General features: G+C 44.3%; 1 protein-coding gene across 5 annotated transcripts in view; it reads right to left on the reverse strand.

Annotated features, from left to right (window-relative positions):
- sorcs1 (sortilin-related VPS10 domain containing receptor 1) overlaps nucleotides 1-16130 on the reverse strand; it is a 240367-nt gene that overhangs the window by 38547 nt on the left and 185690 nt on the right. For all 5 annotated transcript variants that reach the window (XR_008563892.2, XR_001574014.3, XM_054743833.2 and 2 more), the window contains exons 6-10: nucleotides 14443-14507; nucleotides 11846-11964; nucleotides 11476-11565; nucleotides 1281-1460; nucleotides 215-361 (exon numbers count right to left, since the gene is read on the reverse strand). Coding sequence is in view for 3 of the 5 variants with exons in the window: in XM_054743833.2 (XP_054599808.2) it covers nucleotides 215-361; nucleotides 1281-1460; nucleotides 11476-11565; nucleotides 11846-11964; nucleotides 14443-14507 (601 nt within the window). In the remaining 2 variants the exon portion in view is untranslated. The remainder of the gene's footprint in view (nucleotides 1-214; nucleotides 362-1280; nucleotides 1461-11475; nucleotides 11566-11845; nucleotides 11965-14442; nucleotides 14508-16130) is intronic.

Below are 16130 nucleotides of genomic sequence, written 5' to 3' on the forward strand. Positions count from 1 at the left end.
TTCTTCTGGAGTTTCTTAAATGGGAGGTCAGCTTATTGGACTGAATCGGAGCGGCTGACCTTTCAGCTCTGCAGCCTCGGAGCAGTCAGCTTTGACGGCCGGCGCTCTTCCTGAGCGCGGCCTCTCGTTGCTGCCGAGATCAGTCGACTCCTGTCAAGGCTCCTCTTTGATGGACGCACACACACATGAAAACCTGTGTGACGTGGACGCTCACCAGCACGCAGTGAATGCTGTTGCCCCTCAGGTCCTTGCTTGGGGCCTGTAGCAACCTCCAGTCTCTGCCTCGGTTGTAAGTGATGTACGTCTTGACTTGGTTATCCGTCTTCTTGTTGGCAAGGAACATCCCTTTTATTCCCGCTACCTGGGGAAGTTACACAGGAAGAAGCTTCTAGTGAAAGGAACAGCAGAAAACTTGACCTTGGTCACACTTTAAGGTCTTTGGAAGAAAAGAAAGTCAGGACGCTGCAAAGTAAAGCACTCAGCTCAGGGAGATTCAAGCACAGACGCAGACCTGTTCTATATTCCCAACAAAACCAAACATGGCGACCAAGCCTGAGTGGAAAATGATCGACTGTCTGGAGACCTGTGGGTAATCTATGTGTGTCTTAAATGAATCTGACTGTTTGCTGGCGGCCTGCGGCGCAGCACAGGGATGCTGGATGGAGCTGCTGACAGTTGCATCAGGTGACGAAACCTCACATTAGTAACTGACAGAAACTTCAGACTCGCTGGAAGGAGCGGTTTAGCATATCCTACGTCTTGGGTGGTGACCCCAATCAAAACGGAGGATTTGCTTTCTTCTGTCCGGCTGCAGCAGGACATGAGCTGCATCGACACCGACTTAGTTATTAGATTCAGAGATAAAGATTCATATTAGGTGGTCGTATGTTTATAAAAACCATGAGCTTCAGCATCAGCAGCCAAAAAAAAAAAGTCTATTTTTCGGTGTAATCAAGGAAAGAAATCATTTTAGCTTCAGAGAAAAATAAATCAAAACAAAACACGTCTATTCCAGGAAGATTTCCCCTTCGGTTGTGCTAATGCGAGCCTTTAAGGATACTTGTTAGAAAGATTCTTTTCACAAATCTGAAAATAACAAGCTCTTTATCATCTTCGCTTTGTAGTAAAGAACTGATCAAAGTTCAGATTAAACATGCAGGAAATGTCCGTGTGCACGTATTCATCAGATGAAAGTGAAAGAAATGCTCGGAAAGAGAATTGATGATAACTAAAAACCAGAACCAAAGCAGAAAAAAGCCTTTTTATCTGGGTTCGTTCACCTCGTAGAGGTCGACCATGACGTTTCCCTCGAGGCCCATGCTGCTGACCACGTTCTCCAGAGCCAGCGTGTAGAAGACCCCCGATGTGTCCGACACGTACAGGTTGTAGGTTTCGTTCTGGTTCCACTCCTGAACAGCAGCAACCACACGGTTCTCATCGGTGCTGATCACATGTAGCTCCTGCACCAAGAGGTGAACTCAATGAACTTCGTAAAAGCAAAATACTTTTACAAGCTTTATTGCTCATTAGATTTAGAAAATATGTTAGCTTAAAACAGTTCTTCTTAATGCTCTTAAAGTTCTGGCAAACAGTTGTACAGTAGAAATATTCTGGGGATAAAAACAAATAAATAATTAAGTGGTCCTCTTGTGTTTGTCTGAAAACATCCGCCGAGAACACGGCTAGGACCGAAAACAACCACCGGACAACCCGCCGCTCTTCCCTGGGTCCTCCATTCATTACATACTCGCACATTCAGCAACAGTGGTGTGAGAGGTTCTCCGCCCCATAACATCAGAGAAGGAGAAACAGCCGGCTGCTACCACTTCAACTTCAGAGCAAACTACCAGCGTCTCAAAAAGAAAACCACCATTTGAAGTCACAGACAATAACAGATTTTTGGACTTGTAAAATTGCAGATTAGCTCAATCCCGTTTCTTCTGGCAGCATGGTTTTCCAGTTCCAGTGGACATGGAGCCAGTGAAGATACCCAAGGGGTGGTGGTGGGGAGTGTACCGTTAGCTTGGTCGCCGAATCGCTACAGCAACTATAAAATATATTTTTTCTAATCTTTATTTAGCCCAATTTAAAGAACTTGGTGTTTCTTTGCTATAACAAACATTTTTGGTAATACATCTAGCATCATCAGAACACCTAATGAGTCACCTTTACTACAAGGTAGAACTTCTGAAATAGGGTGAAGGTGGCACAGGAGTCAAGTGCTCGCCTTGTGATAAGAAGGTTGCAGGTTCGAGCCCCGCTCAGTCTGTCGCTGTTGTTGTGTCCTTGGGCAAGACACTTAACCCACCTTGCCTGCTAGTGGTGGTCGGAGGGACCGGTGGCGCCAGTATACGACAGACTCGCCTCTGCCAGTGCGCCCCAGGGCAGCTGTGGCTAGGATGTAGCTCATCATCACCAGGGTGTGAATGTGTGTGTGAATGGGTGAATGACTGATTGTGATGTGAAGCGCCTTGGGGGGTCGCAGGACTCTAGAAGGCACTATATCAAATACAGGCCATTTACCATTCCATCAGTGGAACAAATCAACACAAATGAATATGTGAGCAAAATGATTCCATAATCCCCCGGATTATTCTCCTGATTGGAACTTATGGGTGGATTAGACCAGTGTTTCCCAACCCTGGTCCTCAGGGCACACTGACCTGCTAGTTTTCCATGTCTACACTATAACGGAATGAAATGACTGTTTTCCACCTAAAAGTCATTTTTCCCGTCTCCTCTGACACAGAACTAGTCTGCATGAGATATGTTCTCAAGGTCTCATGCATTTGCTCTAAACTGCTTCCAAAGGGATTATGCGAGGCTGTTGAAACCATGTACTGTTCTTCGGAGTGGGGTTCGTACCTCACCACTTTTGGCCTCTTCCTGGGGAACTGCACTTTCCCCTATCGTTGGAGTTCTTTTAGGACTCTGGTCTGTTCAACGCCAGGTGGTCTCTGTACGGACCACTGTACCATTGAAAAGGGGGGATATGTAACGGACTGAAATGACTGTTTTCCACCTAAAAGTCATTTTTCCCCTCTCCTCTGACACAGAACTAATCTGCATGAGATATGGCCTCAAGGTCTCATGCATTTGCTCTAAACTGCTTCCTTTCCAGCCCAAGAGAAGAATGAAGAATGGACTCTCTCCTTTTAATAAATCAAAGAACTCTATTTTAATAAGCTAATCAAACAAAGTGTTAGTCAATAATAAGATGTGACCAATCTGTGAAATCAAAGTAGTAATGACTTTATTATAATCCTATAGAATATAATAAATAATTTGACTTTAAGTGTTCCACTAGGACTGATCTCACGTAGCGTTAAAAGACATGACACATTGCTTTTACTGATCCAATCAGAATCTGCCAGATCTGACGGAGGCGTGGTTTTGGTGGTGTTTGGTAAATCTGTCATCTTTTCATTCGACCATAAACCAAAACATCCAAAGTATAAAACTATGCCCACGTCATCTTTAACGCCAGTTCAAAGCGTTCTAGAGAAGTTGTCAGAGCGGCCAATCCGTAACGTTCCTCTTCAGCCGAAAGAACCAACGACAAGCTGGATAAAATCTGTTGCTGTTCCACCTGCTGCAACGGTTCCTTTCAGAATAAAAGCTGAACTTACTGACCTTCTGGATCCATCTGACGCTGTCAACCAACTGTTGCTTTTTACCTGGAGACAATCCAAAGACTAGTCTGTCGTACTGCTGACGCCGTTTCATCAGCTCCGGTACCGAAAGAGGGGTTCGAGAACCTGGCGTTGTGGATCTGTAAGGAGGTCTCATTCTAAGGGTATGTGTGGAGCGACAACATGGCGTTGTATGTTTATGAATCTCCTAACCAAAGCTTAGCGCAAAGTCATCACCTTCACTTCCCACCAGAACTAATTGTTTCTTCGGATTTGCTGGTTCTGAGCAACGTTCCACACTACACCATTCTCCGTCTCATCCACCTTAGTTACACCATACATTTAGTGTTAAAGTCAGCCTAGTTTAATTTGTTTTGTAATAAATCTTTAAACTTTTAAACTTGACTCTCTCTCTCTCTTCTGTTGTCTCTGAGTGAATACGAGGTTGTTATCTAATCCCTGCATTAAAAAGGTCCAATCTTCTGGTTAAAAGTACCCACAGGTCCGTAAGGTTGATTTCATATTAACTATGGAATCTCATGGCTCTTTAAATAGATGCAAATTATTTCATTGCACCACTTCAGCAGACCTGATTTACATTGCCTCCTCAAGACGACATCAAGCGCTGCAGATGCCTGTTAATCACTCATTAATTTAAACCAGGTGTGTGGCTGCAGGTGTTTAAAAGGGCAACATGGAAAACATGCAGGACAGTGTGCCTTGAGGACCAGGGTTGGGAAGCACTGGATTAGATGTTTAGACTTCCCAACAGTATTCAGGAAGAAACAACTATTAAACAATGTCAGGAGCCTCAGGAGAAGGTGAAGGATCTGCACGCCATCACAAAAGTTTAGGTCCTCCTCCTCAATCTGGTCGTCAGCTTGGCTCTACCTCCTAATGCTGGCCATCTGTTCCAGAGGAACACCATTCCATTCCTTCACATGCTGAAGGTCAAAGAGCACCTTAGAGCATTCAGAAGGACCGAGCTGTCAGTCTGTAACCAATCAGGAGCCAGACTTGGGACCGGAACACACCTGGCTCAGAATAGCTCAGAACACTGAATGTAGTCAAAGCTGCCCTGGAGCGGCACCACCGATCCCTCCAACCGCCACCAGCAGGCAACGGGGTCTTGCCCACGGACACAACAGCAGCCATCTCTGGCAAGAGCCAGGATTGAACCTACAACCTTCCGCTTACTGGACAACCTGCTGCCCAGAAATCATGATAGTCATGATTCACTTCTAAGCAAACAGCCTCCCACCTTTTTCCTACAGACGTGCCAAAGGTACAAGAGGAAACTGGAGTTAGAATCCTTGCTTTGGAACACATTAGTCCAAATTAATAGGATTCTGTTTTGGACTATTGAGAGAAAAAACAACCTCCTACTGAATAAATGTGTTTTATTTTTCATCATCAATCAGAAACAAGATTTACTCACTTCTAATAATAGATAAAAAGACTTTAAGATTACACTTATTGTTCCTGCACTCCTGCTGGGATTCATCACAACCATCAGAGCTGCTCCATCATCACAGCTTTAACTAAGAGGAAACAGCGATCATTAGGACAGGAATTATTCAGCCGAGGTCATGCTGTTCAGCTGTGCTTCATCTACCTCTGACTGTGCTAATGACAGCTCATAACCAGTCCAGAACAAGTAGGCTGCTCAGGGCTTAATTGAATAAAACATGTTTAATTGTCAGTGGGAGCATGATAAGCAAGGTCCTGCACACACGAAGCAGTCCGGAACGACAACCCCAACACTCTGGGAGAGCTGCGTTTGGCCTTGGTTTGCAAAAAGGGCTCTCACAAAGAAACGGAGCTAAACTCCAGCTTCTGTTTCTGCTCTAAAGCTGGAAATTAATCATATAATTCCAATCAAATCAATCTTAAAGGCATCAGACACTGCAGACAGGTTTATTAACACGTTCAGGAGGATTGTGTGGCAGCATTTTATTTTGGGTCACATGGGTTGTAATTAGATAGGAAAAGTAATCATATTTAGCTAATGTTAATGTTAGGTGATCATGTTTAATGTTTTACTAAAACATCTATGGTTTGAATTCCTCTGTCACGTGGAGATGTTTAGGACCCAAAACGCAGATTACCCTGGCGACAGGAGGCAGAAGTTGATTCAAAGTAAAAATGCTTTTATTTACAGGATGAAGGAACAAAAATTAATCGAAGAGGCAGCGAGCCAAAAGTCCAAAAGTCCTGGAGCACAGGACACCCGAAGCTCTCTTAGAGCACCAAAAACCTAGAGACAAGAAGCTCAGACAGAGCTCGAACACACGCTGACAACAACACAGAGACAAGACAGGGCTTATATAGACTGGGAAGATGAGAGGGAGATGATTGCAGGTGTGTGGGGAGGAGGACCAGGTGAACACAATTACTAACTCAGGGAGGAGGAAGAAAACACTGGTGGGAAAAACACACTAAAGGCTGTAAGAAAGGAAAATGACCTGAGAGAAAAACAAAAGACCAGAAGGCATGAACCATAACTATTCTAAGGGGAAGCTAACACTAAAGGAAAACACCACAGACAGAAACTACAGGGGCGTGGCTAAGAGGGGGCCAAGAGAGCACAGGACCTGGGAGAGGGAAGTCTGAGGAGGGGAACCTAGAGGGCAAATGGGGAACAGCAGGAGACACATGAGGAAGACGCAGACACAGACCATGATATTCTCAAGTTTTGTTGTTTTTTTCTTTGTTCATTTAAAGCTACAATAGCAAATCGGCAAAACAAGAGTTATGTTTATGTTTATTTATTTAGCAGATGCTTTTATCCAAAGCGACTTACAGTTTATAACCTGTAGGGCGTGTTGTGATCTGTGGGGGAAACCCACGCATGCATGGGGAGAACACGCAACTCCACGCAGAAAGGCTGCAGCCGAGTTTCGAACCTGCAACCTTTGTGCTGCGAGGCAACAGTGCTAACCACTGCGCCACCATGCAGTCCAGGTCCAGTAATAGTAATGTAATTAATGGAATAGTAATGTCCAGTAATGGTCAGTTTTTAAGTACAGTGAAAATGGGACACGAGACGGCAAGTGTTCCCTTTAATCTGCCTGCCTTCATCCCATCAGCTGAGCTCGGAGCCTCTCTGCAGCTCTGAACACACGATAACGAATTATCAACAATGATGTTCCCTCCTCAAGGCCTCAAGCTTCCCTTATCGTCCTACAGGCCCCTACCCCGCCTCTGAATAAGTGAACACTCGCAGCTCGGATCAGTTGCTTAATCAAAGAATGAATTCTTAAATTAAATATGAAATTGTTTAACTTATAAGTTAAAAAATCATTAAATAACTGTTTGTTTATTGTCACTTATGATAATCATAATATAAATGAAATGCTTTCATTAATCTGTGTTTGAATGACTGAAGTTTGAAATGAATGTTATGTTGTGATTACACTGATTTATAGATGGATCAGTATTGTTGATCTGACAAGGCCATCACCATTTACACGCACACAAGGACAAGGTAAAGTTAAGTCAAACGCGTGGCATAGACACTACTTTACCCCAGATCAGAGCATCCGGTATCAAAGAAGGCGTGTTTTCTGAGGTTGTCTTGGTAATTTTCCTCAACATGTCAACCTCTGGTTGGCCACACCAATCATAACATGAGAACATTAAAACAGAATCACTCTGGTGATTCAGCAGTTGCACTTCGTTCCAGATCGAGTTGGAGTCGCCTTCCAGCTCTCATCACTCAGCCTACAGAGTTCTAGAGGAAGCTACGGAAACGGCCGTCCATGGTGAAGTCTCTTTAACTAAGAAGCAGCCTTGACACGCCGTCAACGTTGTTGCAAAGCTGACACAGCAGACGGTTCCTGCAGAACAAGCTGATTTTGTTCCGACTCCTTAAGAGTCTAGATGCAAACGGTTCCATCCAACCTGGGTGCCTGGCGACATCTCTGGACTGGAGAAGTCGGCGCTGTGGTCAATCTGCCGGACCTGGGTGCTCAGAGGTCATGTGACCTTGATGACCTCCGGATCCATGAAGAGGGTCTCCGAAGGGTGAGGAAGAACACAGTGTGATTGCGTCTGATGCTTTTTGATAAGAATCAACTTCATAGCTTAACGCAAACCAAATTCTTTAACACCCAGAATTCAGCTCTCCTAGATACAGAAGTTCTGATAACATCGCATTCTGGTACATCACATCTACTCATCTAGATGCATCCATCACAGTAAATATTAGTTAACTTGTCATGTTTTAATTGTTTGGGAAATAAATTCTTATTTTTACATACCCGACTCTTTCGAGTCGGGTATCAGACAGAGGAACGAAAGTTCTGTCTGATTGTATCCTTGAGGTCAAGCAATGGCTAGCTGACAACTTCCTCCATCTTAATGACTCCAAAACTGACTCATTGTTTTCAGTCCTAACAGTACCACGGCGACTCATCAACCTGACCTCAACTATCTCTCACCTAATGTATCCTCTGTAATCTCCAACCTTGGAGTAAAAATGGACCAGGCTCTGAAGATGGATGCCCAGGTCAATAACACAGTTAAATCATGTTTTTACCAACTAAGACGCATCTCGAAACTAAAGCACATCCTGAGTGTACGTCTTCTGAAATCGGTGGTCCACACTTTCATCACCTCAAGGCTGGATTACTCTAACTCCTGCTTATACGGCATCAGTAAAGCAGCTCTCTCTAGACTTCAGCTGGTCCAGAATTCAGCAGCTAGGTTGCTGACTGGAGCTGACAGAAGACAACACATTTCTCCAATTCTGAAATCTCTCCACTGGTTGCCCGTGCAGTTCAGGATAAACTTCAAAATTATGCTTCTGACTTACAAATCTTTGAACCATCAAGCTCCTCCATATCTGTGTGAACTTGTCCATTACTACAACCCGCCGCGTGCTCTCAGGTCTGAAGATAAGCTCCTCCTAGCTGTTCCCAATGCTCGTTTAAAAAGCCGTGGAGAGAGGGCTTTCTCTGTCTGTGCACCCAAGCTGTGGAACGCATTACCACTGCTAGTGAGGCTAGCACCAACAGCTAGCATTTTTAAATCACGCCTGAAAACTCACTACTTCAACCTAGCTTATACAACATAATTATGGACCTCACTGACATCTGCACTGTTTAAAAATGGACTCCACAATTATCGACTTCCGTATTATTGAGATTCTTTGTAAAATGTTTTTTCCTATTTTTACTTCACCCTGTGTCTTAATGATTTTTAGCTGTTAGTTTTGGGAATTTTGTTGTATTTCCTTTTTATCTTTTATCTGTGTTCGACATGTTTATATAACGCCTGTTTAATTAACCAACATTTTTAGTGTACAGCGCCTTGTTTGGTTGTAATGCCTTGTGAATGCGCTTTATAAATAAAATTGGATTGGATTGGATTTCCTTGAATCAAAACGAAGGCTTTACAGTCCCTGAATAAAACTTAAACTGCGTAAACACAGAGACCAAGCAGGTTGATATGCTGTATTTATGTAGAGCAGCGGTTCCCAAACTTATTTAGCCGCGCACCCCAGCCCCACATCAGGGCATGGCTATATATATATATATATATATATATATATATATATATATATATATACGCTAAACAGTCACTCGACAGACAGGGTTAAAAAATATGATCGACCTCTTTTCTCCATCACTTTTATGTTTATGTATGTATTTTTGAAATAGTAATAAATAAACATTCAATACCATTACAATTCCCTTTGATTTAATTTTAAATCAATATTTAGAGTGCCCAGGTAGCACATAAACAATGCAATGTAATGGTTTTCTTAAAGCAGGAACGTTTACCCAGAGCTCTCTCCTTCCTTCTGCTCTGCGTAAACCTGAGCTGGTCTCCTACTTGTGCGTAATCAAATGTCTATAGGGGGAAAATATGGAAACGCTCTAGCCATGAGGTTCACTTTTGCCTCAGACAGACTTATTGCTGTTTTATGGTGTGGCTGAATCTGCGATCCGCCGCCACACATGAGGAGTCACTGGCTGGAGCGGACTCGATTTGAATACGTCTTCCCAAAATGGAAGCTAATATGACCTTGAATGAAAAATGTTGTTATAAAACCTCTTAAAAGTTTTTATCACGGAAGCAGCAGCACTCATTTCTGCCTTCAGTCTGACGGCACAGCGCAGCGTGCGCTTGTTGAATCAGTGTGTGTGTGTGTGTGTGTGTGTGTGTGTGTGTGTGTGTGTGTGTGTGCGCGTGCGGCACAGCTCCATGAGCCGCTCCAGTCACCGCGTCTCGTTATTGGCGCTATTTAAACCAATGTTGTAAAATGACTTCTGCCCAGCCCAGATGTGCTCACTTGTGCGCCCGTGAGCCGTGGTTCCGCTGGAACGCGTCTGACCTCTGACAGACGCACTCTGAACTTCAGATCTTCAGCGCGCTGTTATAGCCTGACACGTTTAGAATGCTGTCCCACAGTCAGTGTGCTAATATAATAATATAATAATGCTAAAATGCTCAGTTGGGAATCATTTCTTGTTATTTAGTTACATCCACAATGTTCTGTGTGTGAGGTTTACAACGTCAGAACACCTGCATGAGACAGGTGTTAATTACAATCTGCCAGAATGACTCACCACCTTCAGATTCCTCCAACACCGTTAAAAATGATCAAATACGGAACATATCTTGCTGTTGACAGCGTGCACAGGCCAGAGCGCTGAAGCTCGGAGCGCATCGTTATGAAGCTAGGGCACATGCGGAGGACACACACACACACACACACACACACACACACACACACACACACACACACACACACACACACACACACACACACACACAAGCAACATATACTTGTTTTCAATTACATTTATTGGGCCCACTTACTTTTTCTTAGGCCCACCCACAAATGAGTTTCTGGCTACGCTAATGGTGACATATGACAGACTTCTCTGAGCTCCGCAGCCATTACACTTTTCACCTCGTGCACCCCCTAGTGGCAGCTCGCGCACCCCCGGGGGTGCTCGCACCACACTTGGGGAGTCCCTGATGTAGAGTATCACAGCTTATTGGTCATAAGTAGAGGTAATATATATATTAAGCTCTTAAAGCACTCGATTTACCAAATCCTACACAAGCTAGCTTAAAACCCTAACCCTAGCCCTGGCAACATTCTATCGTAGTATAGCTATAAATATACCTATAAAGCTTCTCCTCATTTGTTTAAAAAACAGATCAAATGCAACCGTTGGACAATCCGGGTGTCGGCCTCACTGAACCACCACACTTCTGCATGTACCTGCGTCCTTCACTGATTATGCAATGCAATTTACTGTACCGGGGGGAGGGGCCTAGGGGCAAAAGCCAACAGAAGGGGTGAGGGTTCTGTCACTGTGTTTGTGTTTAAAACAAGCTTGTTTTGCAGATTTGCCATTGCTGCTTTAAGTTAAATATTTGTTTAAAAACCATTTTAAACTAAAACTGTTTCCACCAAGTGGTCGACCGGCAGAAGGTGAGCAATCAAGATCCCAAAATTATATTTTTATTTTATTATTTTAACGTTTTTGTCTTGTTTGTTCTTGTGTTTGTTTGTAATCACCGGAGATAAACATTAGTGACTTTAGGCTTCCATAGTCTGGGGCGGACTGGCCATCTGTGGGTTCCAGGCTGGTGGTCAGAACTTTCAGCAGCACAATGTCCCTTTATTCATTCTAAAGCACCAACACGAGGTGTAAAAGCAAAAATATCCCGAGTCCAAATCATTTTAAAGATCCTGCAGGTCTGGTTTTACTAATAAGTTACTATAGAAAAATAACATCATTTTAATTCACAAAAATATCCCTTTAAGTAAGATTTTATGTGTTGGAGCATGCATCTTGTTTAGGTGGTGTGTTTTTATTACCTTGGGCAGTGTGTACTTTGGTAGCTTCATGGGAGTGAAGACGTCTCTTTTTGCAGAAACATAGTAGACTGGCTTCCCTGCAGTAGAGACCTTCAGGTGGAAACATTTTAGTGGCATAAAGAGAAGTGGACATGTCTAAATATGGCCTCAATGTACACACCCACACACACACCCACACACACACACACACACACACACACACACACACACACACACACACCCACACACACACACACACACACACACACACACACACACACACACACACACACACACACACACACACACACACACACCCACACACACACACACACACACACACACAAAGTGCTCTAATATTTTGCACTGTGGAAAGCGGACAATCACTTACCTGGACAAACACATACTCATCTTGCACCACCAGAGAACTGGGGTCAATGTATCCGGGGAATGGTTTGCCCTTGTTGGCATCTGTGCAGTTTTGCAGCTTGCAGGTGACATAAAGCGCTTCTGCTCACACACACACACACACACACACACGCACGCACACACACACACACACACACACACACACACACACACACACACACACGCACACGTCAGGCCAGGGATTCAGCCATGATATAAGCCGATGAAGAAAGGCAGCCTTCACCCCGAGCTAAGTGCTCTCTTTTGGCCTCCTGCATTACTCGTGTCAGTAAAGTGGTCCCAGTTAAGGAGGAGCTGGGTAAGGGGAAGACGGATGACCAGAGAGGCCAATTGCTTTCTTTGCCTTCAATCACGGCGCTAGCTGGACAGCCTGTCCCCATACGTCAGCTTCTGCCAAATACGTGTCGGCTCCTTCCATACCAGCGTGATCAATAGTGATGGAGTTGGGTGTGTGACTGTAACTTCTGACACGATTGCACAGCCGCCTTGTTTCATCAACCTTTCTTTAATGAACCCAAATAAGATGAAGCAGATCCACACATGTTCTGTTGGTATGGAGTCATCATGATGGACGAGTTTAGCAGGAAAGAACTTTAAGCTAATTTGAACAGATGTTCTTCGTACCTCAGAGAGAAGCACCAAACGAGCACATTGGACCCATCTGGAAACTGGTTGGTTTTTGGTGAACTGTGGAGGTTTTTGATGGAGATGGAGACTCAATCAAGGAATCAACTGCACCCCAAACCTGCTGCAGTTGATTCTGTGATTGCAGACTCACCTCATTCCTCTAAACACAGCTTGTCTTGAAGTATTTCACATCAAGCCCTAGACATTTTTATTCTACCTAAAACCCTTTGCTACGTTTCTCTGGAACACCAACAAATGCATTTTCAACAAGTGTACTTATTTCAAAAGTAATCTGGAAGTTTCTATTGGATGCATATACATATGATTCAATTGTACCAAAATGTGGAGAAGATTTGCAATCAGAGGAACTAAAACTAAGACATTTAGATATTTACAGTATTTAGACTATAGAAAAGAAACAATATTGTAAACAAAGTCAATAATAAGAATAAAAAAGGTCACCAAATTCACTGGAATCGTATCTTCTAATGGATTTTTCTACAATAATGAGAAAATCAATGAATCATGCGATAGATGTAAATGAACTCAATATTTTTTCCAGCCTCGATATATCGGTCGTTGGCAGACTAGTGACCTGCATGCCAACCGCACCCCCTTAGTGGCATTTTAGGTGTTTGACTAGGGGAAGCAGCAGCTGAAGTTGAAGCAGAACAAGAGTCAAAAGGATGGATAAAAAGAACAAGGACGAACACTTCTCTTACAGGAATCCACCTATGAAGGTGGCTAGACATCGGTACTTTCAAAAATGGTCTACAATCAATATCGTAGATCTCAACGACCTCAACCCTCCCACTGTCCTAAAGGGTGACCTCGCGAGGAAAGTTGACCAGTAAGCAGGATTGATGGTTTACCCCTTGAGGTCCATGTGGCAGGGATGAAGAGTGAGCATCACCTCACCCCTGCCACATGGACCTCAAGGGGTAAACCATCGATCCTGCTTACTGGTCAACTTTCCTCGCGAGGTCACCCTTTAGGACAGTGGGGGGGTTATAGGAAACAAACGGAGCTCAGAGGTTTCATTACTGCTGAAAATAAATCACTTAAGGTAAATAAACATTTCATTGTTGAATCTTAAAGGGTGTACTTGCATTATTGTGATATATTAACATTATATAAGTGGTTATTTTGGTCTTGAAAATGTCGACAACAATATCGTTTATCGACAATAATTTGTTGGTCAGTTATCATCCCAGGCCTACTCATCCACTGGCAGGAAGCCACCTTCACCGCCTCTTACAGAGGAACCTTAAAAGCATTTCCAGACCAGCCTGGGGGTAACCCCCCCCCCCCCAGCATGTGCTGGGTTTGCCTTCAAAGATATCCCTTGGGATGGAAAACCAGTGAGACCACCTCAGCTGTCTCCTCTGGATGTCCAAACTCCTCACCCATCCTCGAGGCTGAGGCAGCCACCTTCAGAGGAAACTCTTTAGGCTGCGTGTATCCACTCATTTGATTTATTCCTCAGCCCATCACCCAAGAGGGATGAATGGAATTAGTATTGATTGAATCATCTGCGTCTTCACCCCGACAGACCAAGTTAGGGTCCACGTCACTGCAGACGCTGCCCGAACCTGCTGGTCTCATCCTTCAGCTACTCAGGGACCAGACCGTAGGACTAAAGTCTTCTACTGAGGCTGGACGTCTCCCCTGACCCAGATCTGTGAATCCACCTGTTTCTGATCAGCTCCTCTATGTTCAACAGTTACGTCGGCACAAAGCAGAGTTAAATAATGGACCGCTGGCTTTAAAAGCCTTCCAATTCATACATTACTACATTGTCATTGTGTGTCCCCAGACTTGGCCATCTCCATCGTCCCTTCACATTTTCCCACAGCAGAATCTGCCCCCCCCACGATTCCTCTCTCCCTCAGCAGAATGCTTCTGCTGCAGAACAAAGACAGTCTTACTCACGTCCTTCAGAGATGCTGGTTTCCAGGTGAATTAAGCCCGGCTCTTTGTCCAAACCCATTTTGGACCTGAAAGGCAGACAAATGTGTTTCAGGAACATCACTATTAGTCTTTTGGCTGTGGGCGGATGCCACCTGCTGTAAGTGCTGTCTGACCTGAGCGATAGCACTCTATAGGGCCGGACGAATGTTTAACAACAGAGGTTGGATCATGACGGCAGCAGTAAAGACCAGCAGGAACCGCTGGAACTTCCCGTGGAGGACAGTTTAACATGTAGAGCCTCTGGTAATGCATGTGATCTAATTGTTCAGAAGAGCCCAAAGGCACCCCCGATGTTTCCTCACATCCTTAGAAGAGGAAAATCCATTGATTTGGTACTACAGTAGAGACGCCAGCAGATGGAACAGCATATAATCATTACTGCATTAAAAATGAATTAAAAAGGCTTGAGGATCAGAGGAGAATCAGAAGCTGCCAAGACACGGAGCTAAAAGGAGAAGGTGGAAAAAAAAAGATGGTATGAAAGTGGAGAGAATGTCTTGAAGCGTAGTAGATGCATGGGGGGGGGGGGGGGGGTAGACGGAGACAATCAAAGACCAGCAAAGCTCCTAATCACTGCACTCTTTTATAACATTAGGAGATGAAACTAAACTTTGTACAGAATGGCCTACTTCTCAAATTTCTATTTCCATTTTCACTGAATAATCTATTCTGGTACCAGACAGCAGAGCGGAGTTAGCAGAATAACAAGATTTGTTTAAATCTGTATGCTCGAACCTTTGTGGAGAGCCAACAGCAACCCCTCTGTGATGCTATTTTAGCCTTTGGTGCAACTATGTGCCTCAGAAGACAGCGAAGGTCAAAACTTGATTTTATAAAAAGGCTTATTTTTGAGCTGGAGCCCTCGTCCTGCAAAATAATAAAAACCTGCAGCTCCAGATGTTTCTGCAGAGATTTTTATGTCATATGCATGTACATGCTAAGCCGTCCGCCTGATAACAGTCGAGTCCCGTGGTGGTTTGAGCAGAGGGCTTTCTGCTGCATCGTGTCACAGAGTTCCTCTCAGGTTCATCGAATCACAAATGAGCTTACACATGTACAGGAGACATAAGCCCCCTGTGCAGATCCGTTAGCTGGGCTAGCACAGCAGCTCCTGCACAGAGCACGAACTAAAATAGAACTCTGACAGCGTCTGCAGCTTCAGCCCTCAGGCTCCCTTCACTCCCAGCAGCCCAGCTTGTTACTACCCAACAGTTCTTCTGTGGTTTGTTGAGCTGAAGGCTTTTGTCATGCCTTAGTAACTGAATGAAGACATGCTGGACACCACTATGTGTGACAGAACCTGCGGTACAATGCAAAGAAGAGAAAATAGCCACATGGCACTGACATTGGTCTAATTTAGCCCTAACCCTAAACCAGAAAAAGGATCCAGGGTGGGGGTGGGGGGTGGGGGGTGTATGGTATGGACAGGCATCTGTTATGGACGAAGACCACAGGTGCATTTTATTGATGGCATTTTGAATGCACAGAGATACCGTGATGAGATCCTGAGGCCCATTGTTGTGCCGTACATCCATGAACATCACCTCATGTTTCAGCAAGATAATGCACGGCCTCATGTTGCAAGGATCTGGACACGATTGTTGGAAGCTGAAAATGTCCCAGTTCTTGCATGGCCAGCATACTCACCG

The sequence above is a fragment of the Nothobranchius furzeri genome, chromosome 6 (assembly GCF_043380555.1).
Source record: "Nothobranchius furzeri strain GRZ-AD chromosome 6, NfurGRZ-RIMD1, whole genome shotgun sequence".
NCBI lineage: Eukaryota > Metazoa > Chordata > Actinopteri > Cyprinodontiformes > Nothobranchiidae > Nothobranchius > Nothobranchius furzeri.